This window comes from Panulirus ornatus, chromosome 3 (genome assembly GCF_036320965.1).
Source record: "Panulirus ornatus isolate Po-2019 chromosome 3, ASM3632096v1, whole genome shotgun sequence".
Lineage (NCBI taxonomy): Eukaryota > Metazoa > Arthropoda > Malacostraca > Decapoda > Palinuridae > Panulirus > Panulirus ornatus.
Window position 1 is genome coordinate 19,135,136 of NC_092226.1, and position 14,753 is coordinate 19,149,888.

Genomic DNA, 14,753 nt, shown 5'->3' on the forward strand with positions numbered 1-14,753 from the left:
GTTAACGACCCTTGCCGAGGGGTAACAACCAGAACACTGGTTCACGAGCGTTTCCCCGCAGCCTGGTGTTAGAACTGGTGGACTTCGAGATGGCGACGACCACCGGCTGCAGCGAAGACTACCTGGAGGTGGCGGGCCAGCGGCTGTGTGGTACCCTCTCCGGCAGCACACGTAGGTCTCCTCCTGTCGTTACTAATGCAATCTAATCTCGGTTTTGTCTCAACTTCTCCTTTCTGTTAATAATCTTCTTCCTACACAAGTTTGAAACGTGCATCTCTTCTATTCTATAGTGAGATTTATATTTTTTTTTCATTGCACTAAATCATCATATAGTGATAAAACAGAAATCATTTACCACGTCTCTCGTTTGCTTCATATAAATCCTAACACTGACCGCATATGAGCAATCAGTCATGCTCAGAGTTTCTGCCGCTACGCTACCCCAGCGTCATGATATTCACATGGAAACAACACGTAAGTAAACAATTTCTGAGGTAATATATACTGGGAAATGGAGGACAGGAGTCAGGAATCGGGACATTGTGATGGAAGGTGCTGCAAAATCCGTAATGAAGGACAAGGAACTCTGTACCTTTGATCTCAAATGCAGATGGAAAAAAGGGAGAGTATGGCCAAGATAAAGATGTCAAAAAGCGAAGGAGCTTTGATATTTGTAGTGACGAGGAGACAAGTACAACCTCGATTCAACGGACGCTGTCCGCCAATCCCGAGCAAGCAAGTAGACCGTATTAAAACCAAAGCTCAGGTGTCAGTCCTGTTGCTGCTGCTCCTCCACTACAGCCCTCTACCAGCGAGAGACCGCTGGATGCATCACCACAACCCTCTCCTAATAACAAGCCTCGAGTGCATCATTGTTCTCAGACTCGGTGTAAGAGTTATTCTGGGTCACCACATCGATCACGGCAATATAAACTCAAACACATATGGTAAGTAAAGATATTCTAAATGACATTATTCACCATGTTCACTAAATGTTCGTGTATTTTTGACCATAAAGTAAGGTAATTATTGTGTACATCATAAAAACGGATTTAGCGGACAATTGGCAATAGCGGACCTCTCCCATATGTCTGTTAAATCTAGGTTGTACTGCACAAGTGAAACTAAAGCCAGCAAGCAATTTTATGAAATAAAGAGAACAAACGACGAATATAGCAAGATTAAAGAAAGAGAAAGACAGTCTGAAGAAAATGTTAAGGATCAGGATACAACCAAGAGCTCTCTCGCAAATAAAGCTAATAATGAGGTAATAAGTAGCTAATAAGAGTAAAGGATTCAGAGGGCAGAGTTGAGGAGGGTGCTATAAAGATACGTGAGCGAATGACAGGTTCAAAAGTGTCTTCACAGTAGAAGACGCTCTGTCCCAAACACCAGGGAGATGGAACGGAAGGACGTTTCTGAAAAGCATCGAAATATCTTGAAATAGAAGACAATAACCTACATCCTGAAGAGTCGTGGCCCATACAGGGGTTGTGGTCTGATTTCTGATGAAGATGTTTGCAGATATGATTAAATCAATTGAAATATTCACGATGGTGCTTAAGAAAGAAATGTAAAGCGCCGACGAAATCGGTCAGCCTGCCGAGGATGGTCTGTCAACTATTGGAAAAGATAATCAGAATGAAGGTGAATGACTACTTGCAAAGGTGAAACTACCGAAGTGAGAGAGAACACCATTTCGGGAAATGGAAATCATGTGTAACAATCCTCTTAGCTTTCCGTGGCAGAATTAACTCTTATTTCAAACAATAGGCAAATCTGGATAAATTGTCTGTATTTGGACTGCAGGAGAGCCTTTGACAATGTGCCACATAGCAAGCTCACAAAAAAGCTAGGCCTTCAAGCGAGAATAATGGGCAGATTTCCTAGTTACATAGAAGAGCATCTTGGTGGATGGAAACAAAGGACGCGCGTCAGAAGAGCCTTGAAATGAGGTCGCCAGTGCAGTGCCACAGGGCTCTGCTCTGGCACCATTGATCACCTTGATCTATGTGAATGAAATGCCAGAGGGATTGGCCACCAACCCTAACATGTTTGCAGATAAGGCCAAAGTCATAAAGAAGGTAAAATCTAGGTGGACTGCACCTCAACCCGAGTAAATGCAGAAGACTGCAGGATAAGACACAGTGAAGGATGATCTCGATATGAACATGATCTTGTAGAAAGTACGCTCCAAGAATCTGTTCCCAGAGTCCAATCTTGGGAGAACAGCAAAAAAAAAAAAAAAAAAAGAACCCTCTTCTGGCAAATATTAGAATGGTATTCATATACATGGGTAAGGCACAGCAAGCTTCTCGCACCCCACATTAGACCAAACGAAGAATTGCTCTTTCAAATCTGGTTATTACACTTAAAAAGAAAAAGAAGTGATAGAAAGGTTCAGACAAAGCTGTACGGATTGAACGACCAGAGGTCATAACCTGAAACTAAACGAGAAACTTCATTCGAAGACGTTTTGAATAGATATTTGCAATCCTTCGGAAAAGACTGATTCAAGTTCAGTGTGTGTGTGTGTGTGTGTGTGTGTGTGTGTGTGTGTGTGTGTAAAGATTCGCAGAGACTAAGCCTGCTGTGGGTACTTGTCAACGAGAAGCCAGTTCCCGGGAGTACCAGTTAGTATAGGTCGAGTGTGTGCTCTCTGTACCATTATCATTTGCCCAAGGCGACCCGTGAGTATCTCTGTAGTGAACATGGCTGTTGTGTAAAGTGGAATGATTTCTCTCACTCCATAAAAATCTAACAGTGATGGTGTTCACTATTTATGTAATTTACATGAATATATTCACCTAAATCAAGTACTTTTACAGAATAAGAATGGTCAGTGAATGGAATAAACAGAACTATCACACAGTGGACGGAGAACTCCCTCATCGTAAATTACAAATAGGTAATGACTCAAATGTATGTTAGGTTCAGTCAGTCTACACTGCAGTCTCCCACAAGAGCAACGCACACTACCAAAGAAAACGAGGAGAATATGGTTAACTATCCTATTTTGTGACTCTGGAGCATTTCCCAGTGCAAAGACGGAGCAGGGACTTGTCTGCAAATTCGTAGAACACATTTTAGCTTACATTCTCCGCACGAACGATTATATTATTTCGTATCATGACTATGTTCTTAGTCTTGGTGGAAGTTAACTAAGAAAAGGGGCATTAAAACTATGGCATCTGCAGAGCTTTTCAGTCCAACCACACCTGTGAACCAATAAACCTGACATGTATATCTGTCTTCAGGAACTTTCCCATTCGTGGGCAACTCACTGACCATCAAGTTCCACTCGGACTCTGGCCTCTCCGGAGGGCGTGGTTACCGGGTCAAGGTAGGGCAGAGCACTTCCTCCGTCGTGCCTGGAGGATGTGGAGGCTTCGTGACCACGACCACCGCCTCCCTCCAGTCCCCCAACTACCCGAACCAATACCCACCCGACATCGACTGCCGCTACATCGTCACCAGGTTATCCGCTGACGTCTGTCAGCTGAAGCTAAAGGTGAGTGAGCTGGGACGGTGAGGGTTTTGGTGACCTGGGATGGTATAGACATAGCGATGGGATGATAGTCAAATGGTTAACAAGTGATGGGTAGGAGGAAGGGGGATGTTGGAGTGAGATGGGGAGTGAGATAATCTAGTGTGATGACCTGTCGTGGGGGAGTGAAGAAAGAGGGCAAATTGTGACACTAATGTATCATGATGGTTTAGCGATACCCAGTGTATATATTTCGATGTTCTAAATTACGTCTCAAGAATGTTCTGGAGTCTCGACAGCCACAGAGAAGCCAGCCAGAGTTCGAGTTGTGAGTTTAATGGTTGTCGTTCCCTGTAGGTACTGGACATGGACGTGGAGAGCAGCGTCGGGTGTGGGCGAGACTACCTGCAGGTGGGCATGCAGGAGCGGCTGTGTGGGCAGAGGAACCCGGGCGAGATACGTGAGTATCCACACCGTATCTTCTTCCTTTATCCACATATTCTGCTCACCTCATACCCGAATGTTAAACTCTTCAACCCTCTCCACATACACACAAAACAGCTATCCTTATACTTTTGCGTTAGACGATATGACACAATGGACGAAGGATTTTGACAAATCCCCTTGGGGCTTGCCTCATATTGGTAGGCCTGCTTTACTTACATATATGTTTCTCTATGTGTGTAAGTTACCAGTAGACAATACAGAGTTTATCGCTTTTAAATAGTTAAAATACTTTGCTATTTTCTATTTCGAGACTAATTACTCCACCATGATTATCAAGAAACGAGTCTTGCATTGCTGCTTACTAACCTCGGTCAAGACAAAGGTCGCGGTGTTTCACTTTGAAATCCATCCGACACATCTGTAAAGTTAATGCATTTGTTGGGAGTAAATAATCTATCATCCTGCACTATCCTCCTCTAACTCTCATGTCTCATAATACCCGCTTAAGTGAAATATCTGATTCGCAGTCTGATAGAACAGATGCGCATGCGCAAGGACTGCACAAATGCTGTGCGCAATGCACAAAAATTCCTTAGTGATCAACCGCTTATTGAGTTCAGTGCGATATAAATGTTGAATATTATGATTCCATCCTTTTTGTTCGTGTGGGATCTTCCTTCTCATAACAGAGACGCTGTTGGAAGCTGTTGATAGACTTTGACGCAGGCAGAGGCTCGGGAATGAAGAGTTATGGCTTTCGCTCGACGAATGGCGGTCTGCTGGTGACGCCTAGCCATACCATATCGTTATAGCAGTTGACGCCTAGCTATACCATATCGTTCTAACACGTGACGCCTAGCTATACCATATCGTTATAACGGGTGACACCTAGGTATACCATACCGTTATAACAGGTGACGCCTAGCTATACCATATCGTTATAACAGGTGACACCTAGGTATATCATATCGTTATAATAGGTGACGCCTAGCTATATCATATCGTTATACCTATTATAATCCGCTATACTCTTTAAGATTAAAACTCTCACCTTTCCTCTTCGCATCCATGTTGTCGAATTTTAGAGTTCTGAAAAGTGTACTGAACACGAAAGCGTTTCATGCAGATTTGATTGATTCGTGAGGTGCATGGTCACACACACCGAATGGTATAATGCATTGATAATGACAGTGAATGTCGTCAATGGCCAACAGCATTACAGATGAAGTCATCACTCGAACACATAATAAGGATATACTGGTTGTCATTTATTTCGCGTACTCCCGGATATTTCGCATCCTAATTACGCCAAATATCTGAGGCGTCATGGCAGGTCTGGTTCGCGGAGGTCGGTTATTTCGCTCGACACCGCCCTGCCTCCCTCATATTGCTGACTGCTATATACTGCTACCCACACTGACCAGCACGTTCTATTCTCCTTCCTCATAGACCAAAGCAATATCATAATGACCTTATAGAAGTTGATGTTTGAGGGAATTTCATGTTTTGGGTGTCACTACACTGGCACAGTCGTGGTTGTGATACATGACCACAGTCAAGGAAAGACCTATTAGTCTTGGAGGTTTGTGACACATCCAGTGTACTTTCCTTCATTGTATTTCTTAAATCAAGGGATAAGGCTGAATATGACATTGATCAATTCAAAACTTTCATAAATCACGTCACATAACACTGTATACAAATCAAAATCTGTTGACATATATTTTCCATCACTCAGTCTTAAAATCCCCTCATGATGTAAACATTGTCTTATCAGAAAGTTGACGATCGTTAACTGAAACTGTTCTGACTCTCTCTCTCCCTCCTCACCAGGCAAGTATCACTTCAGCGACGGCCAACTTGACCTTTTCTTCCACTCAGACGGCTTCGGGTCAGGTCGAGGGTTCAGCATCGAAGTCACTCAGGTGACCTGTGGCTACTTCAGGCCCGTGCACCCAACACACCCGTCTTATAGACCGCATCACCACCACCACCGCCACCACAGACCACACCACAACCATAGACCCGTGTTCGTCAAGCCGATCAAGCCTGTCCTGAAACCTAATTTTAGAATTTGGAGGAAATTCAACCCATTCTCCCGACCCCAGGCACAGAGGCCATCACTACACGGGTCATTACACTGGTCCCCACATCACCGACACTAGTCACAGTCCTCCAGGTGCAGGATACGCGTCCCCAAGTACAAGTTACGGGCATCCACACACGAGCTACTTGCCTCCCGCGCCACACTGCACGACTCACAGCTCCTACCTGCCGCCGCCACCACCCATAACTCCCAGACCTACCACCACACCTCGACCGATTTTCCCTTCCACATCTTTCCCCACCTTCCCTCCTACCCTGCCCACAATCCTCCCAACTGTCCCCACCTTCCCCACCACCCAGACTCCCTTCCCTACCGTCACCTCAGTCTTCTCCCCGCCACTCTTCCCCACTCCTTTGCCAGAGCTCCGCTTTTCCCCGTCCCTCAACGCCAGCGCCCCCGGAGTTGGTGATGTCAGCCCCAGTCGGGACGTGAACTCCGCCGGCGGGCGGAGGCAACCCAAGACTTCGGAGAGGTCCTGCCGGCAGGAGGTCACAGGCCAGAGGTTCACCATCCAGAGCCCCGGGTACCCTGGTCCCTACTACACCAGCATGAGCTGCCACTACGCCATCATCAGGTAGGTCCTCGCCTCGTCCAGCGACGCGCGGGAACCGCCTTGACCACGGCCACAGTCTACTGTGTTGTCATCCCAAGACAAAGCGGAATACGAGTATCTGTAGCATGTTATTGGAACCCCTAGATTTCTTTAATTTTCTTCTCTAGAGCAGTAACATGATGTCCGAAAATGCACTTGCTTACCCTGGCTCTCTAGTTCTGTAACTTAAGCCCGAGGTTACGATAACCTACCCGTAGTGAACGATAGTTTAATTTAGATAATAGTCCCTGAATTGATAACACGTAGAGCCCGACAACGGCCAGTGATTACGATAACAACCCCTGATTACGAAAGCTACCTTTGCTTGCATTCATGATCGCATTGAGTTCGATAATAACCTGCGATTACTATTATTACTCCTGGAGCAGAACCACTCAAGCTTTGGAACAGATCTTATCTCTGCGAGTCTTTGGAGTTCGATAAATCTACTCTTGGCGGAAGATGATTCAAACCCTGGAGTGCTGTACATGAGCTACTCTAGGATAATGACGTACACCCTTGAGTATGATAATATCTGGACTATTATATTATCATAAAATCAGTCTCATAGATCACTACAATCTAGTATAATGGAGAACAGTGGCAACCCCCGCGTTGGCCTAAGGTACAATAACTATCATTTGTAAATATAACAACACTAACGTTGCAGTGACTTCCACCACTGAGAACATAACCCTTAAACTGTGATAACCTAACTCCTAGAGCATTATAACCTAAACCCTCGGGTACAGTAATTCATCCTCCACAATACGATACCCTCTGGGAAAGTGCACAAGATTATGAAGCTGTGGATGGGTATTGCTTGTGTCGTTTGCTGACGGTACCGAGGATAATCGTGGTGGCCTACGTCCTCACAGTCTGCTCCCTGTGAAATACTAGAAGATGGACTAGTATATCGCTCTCCTGACGGTGGGAATGTCCAGCCATCATTCCCATGATACCGGGAATATCCAGCCATCATTCCCCTGATACCGGGAATATCCAGCCATCATTCCCTGACACCGTGAATATCCAGCCATCATTCCCTGATACCGGGAATATCCAGCCATCATTCCCTGATACCGGGAATATCCAGCCATTATTCCCCTGACACTGAGAATATCCAGCCATCATTCCCCTGACACTGAGAATATCCAGCAATCATTCTCCTGACACCGGGAATATCGAACTGAAAACAGTCGGTCCATGTCAATACGAACTACTTTCTCGGGATTGGCGGAGAGCGTCTGTTGTTTCCAAAGTCCTTTGAATCGAGGTTTGACTGCACTTAAATCCTCCTAGCTTATGATAAATTTGTCTCATACGACAATTTAACTCACAGGAAGTTAATCCCCAGAGAAAGATAACCTTTGAAATACGAGAAACCTATCAATAAGGTAGCTTAAGTCTCTGGAAGCAATAAAATAATCTTTACGGCACATCTTACACAATTTGATAGTTTGCGATGTACGATAACCTCACTCCCGCGAGTGAGAAAGCCTCTCGAGTACGGTCGTTCAACCCACTGCTTACGGTAACATACCCTTTGAGTATTATAACATAGCCTCTGTTTTACTACAAGTTGACTACTTGATTACCAGGACTAGACTTCACGAGAATGACATATCAACGCTTTGCGTTCAGTGGCAGCTCCTGGAGGATAACAATACTCGTGTTTGTTCGTCCATCCAACAGTGTTTACTGGTGATACCGTCCGCTGCTGTGAATGACAAAGTTTCTAGCTACACCTGTGTACACTAGGGCGCCATAAATCCTTACAAGATAACTCATAGAGACCGTTCATCACTTTTAGATACGATAACTCAGATGCATGATACCTTAAACCAACAAGACGTAATCGTAATCCAAAGGCACAATAACTTGATGCAGTAGTGCGATAGATTAACCTTATCGTACGGTACTTCAACTTTTTGAATACGACAACACCCAATATGACACAGCGTTCCTTAAAGAGCAACAAGCTGGTCGCTACACGATGAAGAGATGCCTCACGACCTATCTCGTCTCACAGGGAGGCTACGGACGTGTGCGGTGTGGAGCTCCTGATGGACCAGTTCGACGTGGAAGAGACGCCCGGCTGCGTCGAGGCTCGCCTGGTAGTGGCCCAACGTCGCTACTGCGGCTCCATCGCTCCGGGCTCCCACAGTGAGTAAAATAAGCGATCAACTCGTTTACGTCTGGTGACTGTGAACACTAGTCTGTTCTTGACATTTATGTAGACTTTTTTAAGTAGAGATTTGTCTATCATTCTCTCTCTAACTCTGTCTTGTTTTCAGCCACTCAAATTTTTCAATTAGCGACCTCTCTTTACGATCATACCTTGCTCTATCAATAACCGGATGCCTTTTAGACGTCAAACGGAAAAAAAGAATAAATGTTCCTACAATTCCTAACCAGGCATTTTGATTGCCTCTCTTTTGATGGGCCTTCTATTCATGTACTTTATCATGGAGCCCAAGTGCCTCATGCTCAAGAATCGGAAAGACATAATGAAGCCAGCAGAGGCACTGGTGGAGGCTCAAGATCATTTGCTTCTTTTTGAATGTGTAGAGAAAATGCAGATTAATAAGTTCAAGATAAGTGTAGACCATATAGATACAAAGGATGATTAACTGATTAATGAGTAGACAGATTCACGAATAGATATAGCAACAGGCGTATGATAGACAAATTATAGGATAAAAAGGTATTCTACTTCATAAAAAAAGGCAGATAGACATCTTCTCTGGTGGATAGTTAAGTAGGTGTACATGTGAAGGGATAGACAACTATACCGCTAGTATGATGCCTCACTCTCCCCGTCCCTTCCCCCTTCTACTCCAGGTGTGGTGCCCTTCCCGCCAGACGGCTCCATCCTCATGGAGTTCGTGGCGGGGCGCTTCCGCAGCGGCGCCGGCTTCAGCCTAAGAGGTCGTCAGATCCCCTGCTCTGTGGGGCCCTTGGCAGCGGCCGCCGTCTCGGGAGAGACGAGCCCGGGCTCCCTACGCCAGGATCCAGAAGGAGCAACTGAGGAGGAGACGTCGTCGCTCCGCCTGGCGGATCAGCCTGAAGAAGCGGAGTGGCTGGACCAGTGGGCGGGCAGGGAGGACATCGTCTTGCCCTGGGTCGGTCCCGGGGGCCGCCAAGACTCTCCTAGACTGGATAAACGTGGGTGGAACCCCCTGTAAGACGGATGTTTAAGCCGTCGATCTGTAGACACTGGTTCCTAGTAAGATATTGTGGCAGATTCCCTGAGCTGAAAGCTCTTCAGAAGAGACGAGGTTTGGAAGGAGAACGTTGGTCAGGCTATGTATAGCCCAGTGTGTTTATAATGTCAAATATTTCCTTCGTTTAAAAGACTGTGGAACTAAGTATACAAGACTTTTGTATAAAGTTAATGCAAGCCTTATGTATGTAAACTAAGTGGCAAATGTTACATGTTGATCCTGTTATTCGTTATATATATATATATATATATATATATATATATATATATATATATATATATATATATATATATATGACATGTGTTTTATTTGATAATATGTATTCCCATATGAATTATTATGGTGCCAAATAAGGCAGGATGACTAATGAAGTGTAGTTTTGTGGGTCATTTGTCGTAGATTTTTTTAGTAAAATATATATGTACATATATACTATAATAGTTTCCGTTTCCTATATGAACATGTTTACAATTATATTTCAAACGAAATGTATACAGTATTTGGGTGTTGGCAACTGACAGCGAAAGAGGAGAATGTCTGGCAGTGTTATATGAAGGACTGGCTGAACGACTGGTCAACATACGAGAAGCATATGGCGCTTTGCAGACAGCGAAACAGTAAAAGTTGAAAGGAATTTGAGAAAGGTGCTGAACAAGTCAGAAGGGATGGGGTGTATAGATATGCTTATTTGAGGAAACCCTCCGCTCCCCAAGAATGAAAGGTCTACCGAAAGTTAAACAGGATATACCAGCGAGGCCCATATCATCTAGTATAGGGAGCGCAATATGCAGTGGCCAAGCGGTTGACCAGTCCACTATCTAACGCTTTAAGATCCATTAATGGTGCACACCTAAGAACAAAAATCGACGCGAAAGCATTAAGAATGGCGACGGATAGCATTAGGATGAGGTCGCTACCGGTATCAAAAAAACGGACTTTGTGAAGAGTACAGTGATCACAGGGGACCTGTCCAGAGGTTCTCTCCATATCGTTGTTTTCCCCCTGCTTGTATATGGAGACTTGGCAGACAGACAGCTACAACAGTATCACGAGCATCACAGTCGCGTGCCCTTTCGTCCGGTATTCTTCCCAGCTCCACGTCTTCGTCCCCCCTACATTCCGTTGCCTCCATTCTCTTCGCTGGTGTTGCCCAGCGTATGACACCGTCACGGGTGTTGGTCACCTCGCCTATGCATGTGTGGGCCGCTTCGCAAGGACTAAATCAACGTATATGGGGACAACTCAAAAATTGACTTGATAAATGGTCGATGAAATCCACTCAGAGCAAACAGAACGTACGAACGCTATCTAAGTGCAAAGAAACGAAGTGCGAAAGGAACCCGGATATAGACATTGTACCTAACCTCTTGTCATACCTTAGGAAGAAATGGTGGAGATAAACTCTCTGCTGACAAATATTACAACTGCATTCATGTACACAGATATAGGAATGATCAGCAACCAGACGTTCAAAATTGCAATTTTGTTATCATTTGAATAGGATTTCAAGAGTCACAGACCGGGGGAGGACGTGCGATGGTTGTGGCCGAGCTATACCAAGAATCGAGGCAGTTAGACTTAAGTATTTAGATATTAGACATAGAAATTAGAGTTATTTACAGCAGGACAGTCCGGAAACTATGAACCAGATCGTAAACCACCAGCAGTTAAAGGGAGTTGGTCAAGTACAATATTCCTGGGATTCGTTCTCGCCCATCTTGAGGTTCAGCCATCATGATAATATTCTAGTCAGATCTACTTCAGTCTGGAATTACTTATGACGAGTCTTTTAGTGGCCCAGAGTCTTTTATTGGCCCTAAGATCAGCATGTTTCAGGGCCCTTCCACCTTTTAAACTCCCCACTCAACCACGAGCTCTTGGCTAACCTGTGGTCAAACCCCCGAAAAAAAAAAAACATTGAAATTTTAGGGTGTCTCGGGCAGCAATTTTTGTTTTTTGAAGGCTGTCATAGACCGGTCGGGGACTGGTACCCCCCCCCCCCCCCCATAAAGGTTGGGATCCTACGGTCGGAGGGTATAGGAAGAGCCAGCCCTGCTGATGACAACTTTAGCCTAACAACCTCCAAACAACTTACTACTCTAAACTATGCAACAACTGCTTCACACACCAACGTAACAGAATAGTTATAGCAAGACATTACTGGCGGAGTTACTGTGGTGAAAGACTGTGCATACAACGGGAGATGAGGAGGAGGATAACGGATTTAAAGTAATAATCATAGATGAACAACTCAATACGTAAATGGAGGTCGGGGAAGGTATACACAATGGGGAATGACAGACGGTAAACATAGAGACATAGCAAAACTCACAACATGCCATAGATATGGGCTTGTAACGTGATTAGGTTATGACACAAAAGGTCATACCACCAATAGCATGCAACCTGACCCTTCCCCCGACGAGTGGACTTGGAACTCTCCAACTCTACACAAGTCAGTGTCCCGTGCTTGTACAGGCATATCTACTACACCCACCCACCTCCGCCAGACATGGATGGCATCAGTTTCTGGGCTTTCACTCGCGTTATATTCCCATGCGAATGTCCCAGGCGCTCGGGGATAATAATGGTTTTCTCTGCTATAAATACAGGCACCACTCAGAACTTCCTGGGGAAGAGGAGACTACTCAAAAGCACACTACTGGGTTCACACAGTGGGAGGTGACCTCCGAGGGGAGTACTGGGGTAAGGAGACACGATCAGGCAGCCTCGGTGACCACTGGACGCCACTCATGGAAGTGGGGTTGTTCCTGACAAACGTCTACCTCTAACGCTAGGTTCTTCTAGCCTTATAAAACGACCACACCTTGGTCAGTATCTCTATAGCTAATCACTCAAGCCCTGCTTAACGACCCTTCCCAGAAGCTAACAAGCGAAGTGTGGGTCAACGAGCGTCTCACCGAAGCCTGGTGGACTTCGAGCTGGCGACGACCACCGGCTGCAGTGATGACTACCTGGAGGTGGAGGGCCAGCGGCTGTGTGGTACCCTCTCCGGCAGCACACGTAGGTCTCTCTTCCTCTATATCAGGGTGCCATTTGGTTTTGCTTTATCTTACTCCTAGTTTGAGTACGTTAACCTCAGTGTTTCTCCGTTTACCTCTGCTAAGTAAAACATACACTGTTGTTGTATTGATCATACTCTCTTTATTTCACTTCATCTATTAGAGATAGAATGTGGGAGAAATTAGTTTAACACGTCTTTCATGGCAGTCATAAAAGTCTTACCAGTGGCTGAATACTAGATGTCACCCCCTGACAAGGATTTCTGCTAATACGCTTATTCGACAATGACTTGCATTCACTAGGTACTGACGAGAGAGAGAGAGAGAGAGAGAGAGAGAGAGAGAGAGAGAGAGAGAGAGGTGGGGGGGGGGGGGGATACTTTTGGGTACCAACGAGATCTTGCCATATGGCACGGCTGGCTAGGGTGAGGTGCTCACCGAAGGAATTTCTAGTTACGAAGGACGAGTTCTGAAGTGGTTAAGTTCCTGAGCGAGAAACATTCACGGGTCGTCCAGGGCCGAGGGTATGGGTTCGCATCCCACCTGCGGCACTCTGTCCACAGCCAGCTATCATAGTGAGATGGATAGTTTTCAAGACCATGATATCTCGATCTACAATTGTAGCATGAAAAAAAAAAAAAGAACCTGATCTAGGTGGGTGTCGTTTCAATGTATGTCGTCTTAGATATGGGAATCTGTGTTCCACTATCTCTCTCTTATCAGAACAAGACTACATTATGTTACGTCATCCATTCTAATAGGTTAAACTCTGCGAGGTGTGTTTTCTAAACACGTAACAAGAACAGAAAGAATAGAGACATAGGCTTTCGGCGTATTTTAGCACAATTATACTTCTTACGTGTAAGCTTTATAACAAGCGCACACTAGGTTAGGCTCAGGCTAGGCTTGCGTTCGAAGCTGGGTCAGCATACAATCAAAGAAAAGGAAGAGCTATGGATAACTATGATTAACTGTTACGAGATGACAATCTTAGGTTGGTACACTTCCATATGCTCAGAAATATGATTGGACACATCAAAGCACCATGTAACTAACAACTAGCGCTCCGTTTTCAGGTCCATTGATGTCTCTCTGAGTCTAAGCCACAAAGATGTTTTGCAGTGCACCCAACATACGTATGACCGTTTAAGGTTGAACATTCTTTCATATTTTCTTTGTAATTTCATAATCATTCTTATGCAATCGTTTCAAATATGTGTAACATTTCTCCAACATCTTTTCACCAATTCCACTCACAAGTATTCTCTGGTGGCCATATTTAACTGTAGCCATCCCCAGCATCACCAGCTATTTACAATATCATTTAATCATATCAAACAAATTTCCAGCATTATTTAGCCATCTTCAGCTATTTTCAACAACATATAATCATTTTCAACTATGTCAAGCATCTTATTACCATAACCATCTATTTCCAATGTCGTTAACTATTTCTATTTTCAACATTCTTTTCCTACTTCCAACTATTCCTACTCTAACTATCTCTATCCATTCACAACATCATACCATCTCAAAAGAAAAATCAACCATGGACAACTATTCCTAAATATCCTTCAACTCATATTACCTATCCCAGAGGTCCAACAAACTCCTACTATCAGGAACACACTCTGACCTCCAACATCTTAGATGTTCACCAACTCACATTTGTCCTCCCTTCAGCCAAGGTAACAAGGCACCTCCTCCTCTTTGGATGATTTTTCTCTTCAATGCACGCACTCCTTCACTACACCTTTCTCTTCGTATGCCATCTTCACTATGAGTCAAGGTAACCTAAGTGACAGATAATAGTGTAGCAATTTTTCTTTTTCGGATGCAAATTTATCTTCACTACAGTTGAAACTCTCTC

At 44.6% G+C, this 14,753-nt stretch overlaps 2 protein-coding genes across 2 annotated transcripts in view; one reads left to right on the forward strand and one right to left on the reverse strand.

Annotated features, from left to right (window-relative positions):
• Positions 1 to 10,211, forward strand: part of LOC139761112 (uncharacterized) — a 30,342-nt gene extending 20,131 nt beyond the window's left edge. The window contains 7 exon segments of the mRNA XM_071685038.1: positions 62 to 171; positions 3,258 to 3,511; positions 3,845 to 3,947; positions 5,768 to 6,030; positions 6,032 to 6,615; positions 8,666 to 8,799; positions 9,478 to 10,211. Coding sequence (XP_071541139.1) covers positions 62 to 171; positions 3,258 to 3,511; positions 3,845 to 3,947; positions 5,768 to 6,030; positions 6,032 to 6,615; positions 8,666 to 8,799; positions 9,478 to 9,821 — 1,792 coding nt within the window. The 3' untranslated portion in view covers positions 9,822 to 10,211.
• LOC139761104 (beta-alanyl-dopamine/carcinine hydrolase-like) overlaps positions 1 to 14,753 on the reverse strand; it is a 113,628-nt gene that overhangs the window by 88,880 nt on the left and 9,995 nt on the right. The gene's annotated exons all lie outside the window — the stretch shown is intronic.